An 11,456-nucleotide genomic window follows, 5' to 3' on the forward strand; every position below is an offset into this window, starting at 1 on the left:
AAATCAAATCGTCTTACAGCCTCAAAATATGATACATCATGACTGTTCCATATTCAATAAGCCTCTCTATACACCTGGCATCCACCAAATACTGCACTGTGTTCTCCCCCACAATTACAGCAAATTAACCTTCGCATTGCTTCCACATTCACTGTAATCATGTTCCCCTCCACACTTGGCACAACTTTTCTTTCCTTTACATTCAGCAGCTACAAGTCCCATTCACAGTGCATATAGAACAAATTCTCTAACAGGATTCCATAGATTCAATATCCATACTTTTCCCAGAAAAACATTCTCAAACCTCAGTATCACTGATAAGCGTTCACTTCTTTGCGCCTCTATCCTACTGATCAAACTTTTGGCCTCAATCACTCTGCCTCCCTTCACATTTTCTTCAATGTCATCTGTGGTATTAGATATCGGACCCCAGTGTTGACTCCCCTCAATCTAGCATAAGCACCAGGGACGTGGCTTAATCTTCTTCCCATGAACCTTTTCCATTTGCAGAATTTTCCCTTGCTGAGCCTGGCTACCACAAAGTATATCAATCTACCATTTCCTATTAACCCGGCTAGTTTAACTTCACCTCTCTTTCTCTATGACATCAGTCGGTTAAGGCGTAAATGAGGCCCTATGTTCTCATCAAGCACCATCACAACTTTCAACTCCGACACATTATTATTCTTGCTTCCTACCTTGACCCTCTTTTTGCTTTACACACTAGACGCACCACAGATTTCAGTATCATGATCTCTCTTCTTCCTGTGTGTTTCCACTACAGACCATTCAGATCCTTGACAATCATCCTCCCGCTCCATATCATCAGAACGGTCACCCATATTGGTCGCATTCCAGCACAGCTGTTGCTTCTCCAAAGTTCTCTCCATTTCGTCCACACTACTCGCTGCCATTTCAAGCCGATGCTGCGTGTCACCTCAGCATCATTCATTTCTCTCTCTCTCGCGCGATTCTTTTCTCGCAGACTCTCAAAGCTTTCCCTGAGTGACGTGACCAGAGGTGCGCGCGCAGAATTGGGATCCTATCCTATGAATAGGTCAAGGGGCAGAAGGATTTTTATTCCAAAGTGACTTCTTACAATGTTGTGTCTGTGTAATTATAGTCTACAGAATACACTGTTGATCATATCTATGCATACATACAATAAGAGAGAAATGCGCGCTTTTCTAACAAATGATTCACCCCTGTGGTGGTGCGTGGGTAAAATCACTCCGGAAGCCAGAAAAAAGCCATATTACAACCTGTGTTGTGATAATTGCGTTGTTTGCTCTACAACCTATTTATTCATTTGCCTTGCTACCGCGATATATAGGCCTAAAGGCCGAGACAATAAGAAGACACAGCGGAAAAATATACATTCAACACCACCATTGTTTTATCACAAAACCGTCGGGAAAACTGTCAGGTTTAGTCAAAAGTTTCTAGATTTTTCGGATCTGTAGTAACATATTAACACGTTATTGTAGTAACATATTAACACATGTAATAACGCATTCACTGACTGTTGCCTGCCTGTGGCCAAAGCATGATAGAATAGCTTGCACACTGTGTCATAAACCTTCCCCTCCCCCTGTCTTTCTTTGTATACTAACACTGGTACTACCCCGTACGGGGGGCTGACTGAGATAACATATACACTGAACATAGACACAATTCCTACACACATACACACTCGACCTTCTTCGGGAAGGGCTCCAAAGACAAAGAACTCTGTCAAGAACCAATGGGATACGGACACTAGACTGGAGGGTACTGTCAATCACCTACAAGCAACCTTCCCGAGGCCAGGACTACCAGAATCTACATATGTCATTTCAATGTATAAAATGGACTGCCCATCATGTTTGTTTTAGGTCGCTTCTTTCTGACGGTTCCATAAGAACTGGCCGAAAGGAGCCGTGCAGCACGTTTTACCATATATTATTACGCTATAATAAACGGCCTTTACTATACCATATCCGCCTTGTCCAGAGTCTCAACTTGGTCTCACTTCTCATATACTTATTCATCGACAGTGTCGCTAATTAAAGAGGAGTGACGCCAAAATCCAAATTGGCTTCCGTTGATACTTTTTTTTTGGTGTGCCAGGACCATTCAGTTGAGCTTGTTCAAGTTTAGCTCCACGCTGATTGGCACATTTTTATGCTTTTTTTAACACTTTTTTTATCAAGGTAGGCCAAATGCTCCATTCAATGCTACGGGCGGTAACAATGTCATACTCGTTTGGACCAAACAGCATCAGATAGATGGCCTACACGTAGAGAGTCAGAGGTGCGTTGTTTCGCTTTCACCCGTAAGATACATTCAGCCTCTTGCGAATTGAAAGGAAATTATGAAACACAGAGAGAATAAAGATACATCTTTTTTTTTTTGTGTGAATTTTTTGGGGGGAAGCCTGACTTCCCTTGGCTCCATGAATACACGCCACTGCCCCCTCCCATCATTGCTGCCTTGTTGGTGAAGTTGCTCATCAACTATCAGATTAAATACACGCTGCATAATTAGGCAACCGTTCAATAATTGACCCAAAAACATGGACGAGTAGCTAGCCAGTGCTGGTAAGACCAAAGCCAACGTGGTCATGTGACAGTGCTATACTGAACAATTGAGGTAAGGTTCTCAGGCTCAGTAACTGCTGCTGTGTCTTGGCCAGAAAAAAGTCATTTTGGTGAAAGTGGACCATACTTTGGCATGCTATTTCCTAATTAAAAGTGTATATATTTGTTTTATGGCTGGGCAACTAAGACTCCAGTGGTTGTTTAATGGTTTGTATATTGACATGTTCTCTAATTTCACTTTTACAGACAAAGGGACACAAGATGCCAGTCTGAAGAAAATGTATATTTTACAATATTATAGTAAATACATTTTTTTATTGATTAAATCAACCATGTATTGAGGAAATGGAACACTTTACACAGTAAATGCCTACATGTGTCATCCTTTACCACAAGTAATCAATCAGATATGGAAAGCCGTATACAATATTAATTTCACTTGTCAGATTTAGTACATTAATCTAATCAACTATATACATTCTGTTTAAAGGCTAGGGAGTTACATTCTTGTAGTTACTGGAAAAACGATATGGATACATCTAGATTGAATGTAGGTATATACAAGCCCATGAAAAATACATCAATTTGCAACCTCATTGGTTGCAATTCATCAGAATGGGGAAAACCTGGTCTCTGTGTCAAGATCATGTTCCTGTATGGGAGAGATCATTTTGATGACATAAATTACAAATGAATGTCAATCATTGCCTAGATCAACTAACCTTGTGTGCATATATCAAAGGGTCTGATGTTCATATGGCTCACCTGATTGAGCTTCTTGAACTCCACGACCTGGAAGAAGATGTGCTCCAGGATGTGTTTGGCATCCCTCTGATCTTTATCCAACTTCCCCGTCACCCCCAAGATGTCCCCACACTTCCTCACGTAGAACTCCAGATCATCGTCTGTGCCTGCAGGAAGAACAACAATGTCATTAAGTCAAATAAGACCTGGGGTTAACACTGACATTTTCAGAGATCCGCTAACAAAATAGTAGGATGTAGTATGACGGTTTGACACTTACATTTGTTGGAGAGCTGTGCCAAACGCACCTTCTCAGAAGAGAAGGTTTCATCCAGGTCAAAGAGGTCAAGCATGGGGGGAGGCAGATCCCTGAAGGCAGGCGGGAAGACCTGCTCAAAGCAACCCATAGGAGAAAACAGATCTTGGAGGGATGGCAAATTGGTAATTTTCTACAATGATCAAGTGTGTATAGTCGCATCACTAAATCCCAGTCAATAAGCTCGATTTGAATACAATCACTAATGCACATGCCATTCTCAGTTGAGTGTATAGAACCCACACAATGGTTGAGCTAGAGGAGATTGTGTAGAGCTAGTGAGGGTTGCTGAGGGGAAACTTACAGCAGGCTCCAGCTGTGGAAGGGGAGTCTCAAACTGAGGTGTGATCAGCTGGAGAGGCTCGTGTTTGACATTCATCTGCTTGTAGGAACTGCAGGAGGACAAGTCAAACACATTGTCAACAAACATACCGTAAGATCAAGGACCTCAGCCACCCGAGTCACGACCTGTTCACCCCGCTACCATCTAGAAAGCAGAGACAGTACAGGTGAATCAAAGTTGGGGCAGAGACACTGAAAAACAGCTTCTATCTCCAGGACATCAGACTGTTAAATAGTCACCACTAGCCATCCTCCGCCCATTACCCTAAACTTAGTTACTGTTACTTGCCGGCTACCACCCGGTACTCAACCCTGCAACTTAAAGACTGCTGCCCTATGTACATAGTAATTGAACACTGGTTACTATAATAATGTTTACATACCGTTTCACCCACTTCTTACATATCTACTGTATTCCAGTCAAGGCTCATCGTATTTAACTACTGCTGTACATACCTTTTCTATTCATCTACTGTCTATACACACCATCATATACATTTATATTCCGGACTCTGACATTGCTCGTTCTGATATTTCTTAATTCCTTTATTTTATTTTGGGATGTGTGTGTATTATTAGGTATTACTGCACTGTTGGAGCTACAAACATTAGCATTTTGCTGCACCTGTGATAACATCTGGAAATGATGTGTACACGACCAATACAATTGTATTTTATTTATGATTTAAACATGCAGGCATGGAAGACAAAACAGCCTGTACCCACTTCCACTATGGCCTACTGTAGTGAAAACTTATGTCTCCAGTTTATAAAGCAGTATGTGTTCCCACCTGATGACTTGGGGCAACGTGTTTGTTGATAGTTTGAGTAGAGACATGTCAAACAGGGAGGTAAAGTCTCTTGGATTTTCCTCTCCCTCTTGCAAGCATACTCGCAGTCGCTCAGACAGGCAGCCTGTGTCTGGCAGCATGGTGTAATCTGTGATCTGAGCCAAACAGAACGTGAAGTGTCACTTCTAGGAATCAAAGGTAAAACTGCAGTTCCTAAAACATGCCTTGGCTTCTCACCTCGGGGTCCTCTGCATCTATCTGGTTCAGAATAATGTTATCACCCATGAGCCACTGGAAAACGACATCCTGTATAACAAAAAGAGAAAGGGCACATTACAACCGAATGGAGTCAGTAGGGGATCAAATAGTGGATCACCAACCATTACCATTGCAGTGCTATATGGATCACACTCTCACAACTATTCTTGTGTTACTGTGAAGACGTTAACAAGCCTCCCATCAGGAAGTCGTCAAATACCCTTTTCACACAACTGAGCAAAGATATGCACAGCCATGCTGTATGCACAGCCATGCTGGCCTGTTTATGCACCCATCATAGTTGCTGGAACCATTCTGGAAAGGACAAAAATCTCTAAACCAACACATTGCAGTTGCATGATTGTGTGAAAAGGGTAAAAGAGCCAACATTACTGGCTCTCAAACGTGACAAGTCTGAGTGTTTATAGACAGACACTCCACTCACCATTATTTTACTGTTCTCCTCTTTGTCCAGGTACTGGTCACTGAACATGTGACAGGACCCCATCACTGCCAGTTTGCCTGCCTCCTAAATTACAAAAAAAAAACAATTGACACAACTAGTAAATAACTGACATACTGTATCTTTGAAAAACAACGCATGATCATGTTGTATTGTGTTGGCAGGAGGTCAACAGGAGCTCCTCACCTTGACCTGATAGAAGGCGAGGACAGGCCTGTTGAGGGGGAAGCAGACGGACCCTGTGGAGAGAACAGCCACAGCAGGTTTCATCACGCTCAGTGTCGCTCCATACGGGTACACAAACGTGAGGGCCCTGTTCAAGTACACATTAAGAATACAGGTTGATTTTTTTTTTACCAGGGGGGCACTGGACAAGCCAAACTGCAATCACTGTTTCACTCATTGGTTTGCTTGTTTAACAAGGGCCAACCGCTTTTGGAAAATCTGCCTGTTTGTTTATGTTTGGCATATGATATGATTAAACATGAAATTGGGATAATATTTCTGTTGTCTGGTGAGTGTTGACAGTTATAAACATGAAAGCAAACATACACTTGGCAATGATGACATGAAAACCGAGAAGACCTACTGTGCATTGTTCCCGACACTTTCATCTTCGATGATCCCTGTCACCACTTTGCCTGCAGCCCGACTGATCTCTCTAAAGGATTAAAAGCGAGATGCTTGTAGAGTAGCGCAACAATGCATGTGTCTGATAGCTTGAAAGTATCAACCCCATTATCCTTTTCTGCGACATTTACTTAATTGCCATTGACAAGAAAGCAATGATAAAAGCACTATTACTTTGGGACACACCAAATGTCTAAATGGTTCATCAACTAACCTGTTCAGAACGCCATTGGACACAAGTGCTTCTTTTGGATGGAAATACTTGTAGTAAACATTCCTCACGACAGCATCTACAGTAAAACAGAGAAGACAGAAACACTCATCATCAATAAAACTCTGACAGTGAAATATCTGGATGACCACAATCGGAGTCACAAGGTCTATTCTCATATGATCCTCACCATTGTTGACCATTATCCCAAACTCCTCAAGGAGGAAGTTGATATTGGTGTCATACTTCATTTCCCCTCCTTCACCCAGCATCACAAGGACATCTCCTCCCCCATCCAGGTACTGCTTCAGGACCTCCAACTGAACAAGAGAAGGCGAATCAATGTCTGACTCAAAACATAAAGCAACCAACATACAGTGTTTAGGTTGGCAGAAAAAATGTTCTATATTAGTGGAATGTGTTGCTGCAGAATTGCAATGCAGGGACACATCAAACTTTGATATGAAACTTTTAAATCTGTTCTTTGAATATCCTGATTACCATGCCCAAAACCCCATCCAAAGGCATGTCATTTGACCTCCTACAACTGACCAGCAACACACCTCAGCTGCAGTGAACTTTTCCCTGGGGCCAGCAGTAATCCACAACTTCACACCATTCAACTTCTCCAAGGAGAGCTCCTCTTTCATGCTGTGCAGGAACAAACATAAAACCACATATATGAGTAAGTAACCTTATTATGACGACAAATACGTGACTACAATGCATTGTTCTTATGTAGTTACAGCAAACAATATAGTCCTTCTGTAGCTCAGTTGGTAGAGCATGGCGCTTGTAACGCCAGGGTAGTGGGTTCGATTCCCGAGACCACCCATACCTAGAATGTATGCACACATGACTGTAAGTCGCTTTGGATAAAAGCGTCTAAATGGCATATATTATTATTATTATAACTAGCTTCCTACCGTTAACTTACCTCTGAATCTTCCATTGTGCCCTGAGTCTCTTCTGCAGGGACTTGTAACCATTGTTGGCAGTGAACAGTTCTCTCTTGGATGCGTTAAAAACAACACTGCTGCGCTGCTCCTTCTCCATTGTATGTTAAACTTCTATTTAAAGACCTGTGACAAACACGTTGTTACATTATTGCATTGCGTAGCTATATGATAATCTACTCAACGTTAGCTAGCTAGCAGCTAAGTTAGCTAGCTAACTTACACAAATCGTCACTAGCGAGCAAAGTGTTGAAGGAACAATAATTTGCTGTTTCTTTCTATATTTGAACAAAGTAGCTAAATCCCTAATGCATCTTAAAATATTAACGTATTTCTATTTTTTTAAAGGATAATAATCTTTGTAAGTGAAGTTAGCTGGCTAGTTAAATACCTCAAGAAACCATCTTCCAGTGTCTCAAAATGGTGCATTGTGGGTACAAAACTGATCCACAAGAGTAACCATGGGCGCTACATGCATAGCAACAGGAGAAGGGATCACAGACACAGGTTCTCTCTTCCCCGCGGAAACTACCCACACTGTAGCAATACATGCTCCACGGTCTATTTTTCCTGGCAATAATCACGCTTTCATATCACATTTACAATCTTATTTAACCGGCTGTGTCGCATCTTTCCACCGAGTTGGGCCTCTCTTCTTTTTATTGGCAAATCGCAACCAACTGACAGGTGCATACACATCCACCTGGAGTGTGAGGTCAGTCACGACCTATCTACATCACTATATTCTCCTAACTAACCCTGAATTTCTAATAAAATAAAATAATTCCCTACAAAACCTGGCTACTCCCATCACCACCACCCAAAATATCACCCACTCCCCTATCCCCTCCAACCTCTGTGAACCTGTCAAACGACCTCTCCCGTTCAACGTCATACATTCCACAAAATAATATATGTTCAACTGTTTCCTCTACCATACAGCCATTACACCTTCCAGTACCATGTTTCCCTATCAATTTCAAAGAGTTATTCAATCCTGTATGCCCCAGCATAACTTCCTTCCATTATATGACTATCTTCCGTACAGATTTCCTTGTACTATAAAAATGTCTGCCTTTACTACTTTCATCCCAGTGTCTCTGCCAGCAATCTAACCCATTTTTCAGAATCAATGTTTTAATTTCCCCTCTACCAAACTGCACCTGTATAACCACAATAATATTTTTCACAGCTTTTTTTGCTATTATATCTACTATATCATTTCCATAAACTCCTGTATGAGCCGGAATCCAACAGAACTGAATGTCAATACCATTTATTGGTAAGCCCAACATATATATATATATATATATATATATATATATATATATATATATATATATATATATATATATATATATATATATATATATATATATACACTGCTCAAAAGAATGAAGGGAACACTTAAACAACACAATGTAACTCCAAGTCAATCACACTTCTGTGAAATCAAACTGTCCACTTAGGAAGCAACACTGATTGACAATACATTTCACATGCTGTTGTGCAAATGGAATATACAACAGGTGGAAATTATAGGCAATTAGCAAGACAGCCCCAATAAAGGAGTGGTTCTCTTGGCTGATGTTTTGGTCACTTTTGAATGCTGGCGGTGCTTTCACTCTAGTGGTAGCATGAGACGGAGTCTACAACCCACACAAGTGGCTCAGGTAGTGCAGCTCATCCAGGATGGAATATCAATGCGAGCTGTGGCAAGAAGGTTTGCTGTGTCTGTCATCGTAGTGTCCAGAGCATGGAGGCGCTACCAGGAGACAGGCAGTACATCAGGAGACGTGGAGGAGGCCGTAGGAGTGCAACAACCCAGCAGCAGGACTGCTACCTCCGCCTTTGTGCAAGGAAGAGCAAGGAGGAGCACTGCCAGAGCACTGCAAAATTACCTCCAGGAGGCCACAAATGTGCATGTGTCTGCTCAAACGGTCAGAAACAGACTCCATGAGGGTGGTATGAGGGCCCGACGTCCACAGGTGGGGGTTGTGCTTACAGTCCAACACCGTGCAGGACGTTTGGCATTTGCCAGAGAACACCAAGATTGGCAAATTCGCCACTGGCGCCCTGTGCTCTTCACAGATGAAAACAGGTTCACACTGAGCACATGTGACAGACGTGACAGAGTCTGGAGACGCCGTGGAGAACGTTCTGCTGCCTGCAACATCCTCCTGCATGACCGGTTTGGCGGTGGGTCAGTCATGGTGTGGGGTGGCATTTCTTTGGGGAGCCGCACAGCCCTCCATGTGCTCGCCAGAGGTAGCCTGACTGCCATTAGGTACCGAGATGAGATCCTCAGACCCCTTGTGAGACCATATGCTGGTGCGGTTGGCCCTGGGTTCCTCCGAATGCAAGACAATGCTAGACCTCATGTGGCTGGAGTGTGTCAGCAGTTCCTGCAACAGGAAGGCATTGATGCTATGGACTGGCCCGCCCGTTCCCCAGACCTGAATCCAATTGAGCACATCTGGGACATCATGTCTCACTCCATCCACCAATGCCACGTTGCACCACAGACTGTCCAGGAGTTGGCGGATGCTTTAGTCCAGGTCTGGTTGGAGATCCCTCAGGAGACCATCCGCCACCTCATCAGGAGCATGCTCAGGCGTTGTAGGGAGGTCATACAGGCACGTGGAGGCCACACACACTACTGAGCCTCATTTTGACTTGTTTTAAGGACATTACATCAAAGTTGGATCAGCCTGTAGTGTGGTTTTCCACTTTAATTTTGAGTGTGACTCCAAATCCAGACCTCCTTGGGTTGATAAATTTGATTTCCATTGATAATTTGTGTGTGATTTTAATATAATATAATATATGCCATTTAGCAGACGCTTTTATCCAAAGCGACTTACAGTCATGTGTGCATACATTCTACGTATGGGTGGTCCCGGGGGATCGAACCCACTACCCTGGCGTTACAAGCGCCATGCTCTACCAACTGAGCTAATGTCAGCACATTCAACTATGTAAAGAAAAAGGTATTTAAGAAGAATATTTCATTCATTCAGATCTAGGATGTGTTATTTTAATGTTCCCTTTATTTTTTTGAGCAGTGTATATTACCACCTTTTTCTCCTCAATTTCACGATTATCCAATTGCGATCCATTTACGATCTTGTCCCATCACTGCAACTCCCCAACCTTGCTCGGGAGAGGCGAAGGTCAAGTCATGCGTCCTCCGAAAACATGACCCGCCAAACTACGGTTCTTAACACCCACCCGCTCAACCCGGAAGCCAGCTGCACCAATGTGGAGGAGGAAACACTGTTCAACTGACGACTGAAGTCAGCCTGCAGGCGCCCTGGACCACCACAAAAAGTCGCTAGAGTGCAATGAGCCCATTAAAGCCCCCGCCCCTGGCCAAACCCTCCCCTAACCCGGACAACACTGGGCCAATTGTACGCTTCCCTACTGATGCAGAGTCTCAACATATTACAACTCTTCTTGGTTGTACCTCCTCTACCCATTGGAATCCAACAATTATCGCAGCCATTTCTGTTGAATATACAGATAAGTCATGTGTTAGTGTCTTGCATAGATTAACATCGAACTCAGGAATAAACACACCTGTTCCTGTCTTCCCATACATGGCATCCTTTGAACCATCTACAAGACAAGAATAAAACTGATTAATAATATATTGATCCACTATTGTTTCTACGTTACCTTCTTCACACCACTATTTATTTTTCTTCGATCAGGCTAAGAACAACATGTGGTCTTGTATAAAACCACACCACTTCCTCTCTGTCAGCAGTCAGTCTGTAACATCAGCCAGGAAAGGAAGCCAGCTCATGTCGTGTTCAAATCAACTTGAAACTCAGAAGTCTCTGACTTCAGTGCGTTCAAGACAACTGGGAATTTGGGAAAAATCGCTTTGAACGGTCATCCAACTCGAAATTCCAACCCAGGAATTCGGGAACTTACTGACCTGAAGATCACTGACGTCATAATTTGAGTTCCCAGTTGTCTTGAAAGCACCAGTATCCTAATCCACCAGGTACATTTATGTCAGGGGAGAACAACTCATTGTCAGGGGAGAAAACAGAAAACAGGATCCCCCATTATAGTGGAGGGGGAAATGGCAATCTTCATGATCAAACTTTGAGTAAATAAATACACATATCGAAGACAATCATAGTACCAATAATTGC

The 11,456-nt window shown here is 42.7% G+C and overlaps 1 protein-coding gene across 1 annotated transcript; it reads right to left on the reverse strand.

Annotated features, from left to right (window-relative positions):
- Positions 1–2,841: 2,841 nt before the first annotated feature.
- LOC124020789 (intraflagellar transport protein 52 homolog) lies at positions 2,842–7,798 on the reverse strand. The gene is made up of 14 exons (XM_046336067.1): positions 7,682–7,798; positions 7,272–7,416; positions 6,898–6,985; positions 6,525–6,654; positions 6,338–6,413; positions 6,083–6,154; positions 5,680–5,806; positions 5,476–5,559; positions 5,010–5,078; positions 4,773–4,927; positions 3,944–4,031; positions 3,604–3,712; positions 3,345–3,490; positions 2,842–3,231 (listed from the first exon to the last, which is right to left on the reverse strand). Exons 2-14 carry the CDS (start codon positions 7,388–7,390, stop codon positions 3,190–3,192), a joined length of 1,305 nt encoding a protein of 434 aa, XP_046192023.1. The 5' UTR covers positions 7,391–7,416; positions 7,682–7,798; the 3' UTR covers positions 2,842–3,189.
- Positions 7,799–11,456: the final 3,658 nt, after the last annotated feature.

The sequence above is a fragment of the Oncorhynchus gorbuscha genome, linkage group LG03, assembly GCF_021184085.1.
Source record: "Oncorhynchus gorbuscha isolate QuinsamMale2020 ecotype Even-year linkage group LG03, OgorEven_v1.0, whole genome shotgun sequence".
NCBI classification, from domain to species: Eukaryota; Metazoa; Chordata; class Actinopteri; order Salmoniformes; family Salmonidae; genus Oncorhynchus; species Oncorhynchus gorbuscha.

What these genes read in the sequence shown, in the direction of transcription:
- LOC124020789 (XM_046336067.1), bottom strand. Translation starts at nt 7,390, where the DNA reads ATGGAGAAGGAGCAGCGCAGCAGTGTTGTTTTTAACGCATCCAAGAGA. An exon ending in GCACAATGGAAGATTCAGAG is followed by an intron (nt 6,986 to 7,271) that starts GTAAGTTAACGG and finishes GTTCCTGCACAG; the next exon opens with CATGAAAGAGGAGCTCTCCT. An exon ending in GGCACAGCTCTCCAACAAAT is followed by an intron (nt 3,491 to 3,603) that starts GTAAGTGTCAAA and finishes TTCTTCCTGCAG; the next exon opens with GCACAGACGATGATCTGGAG.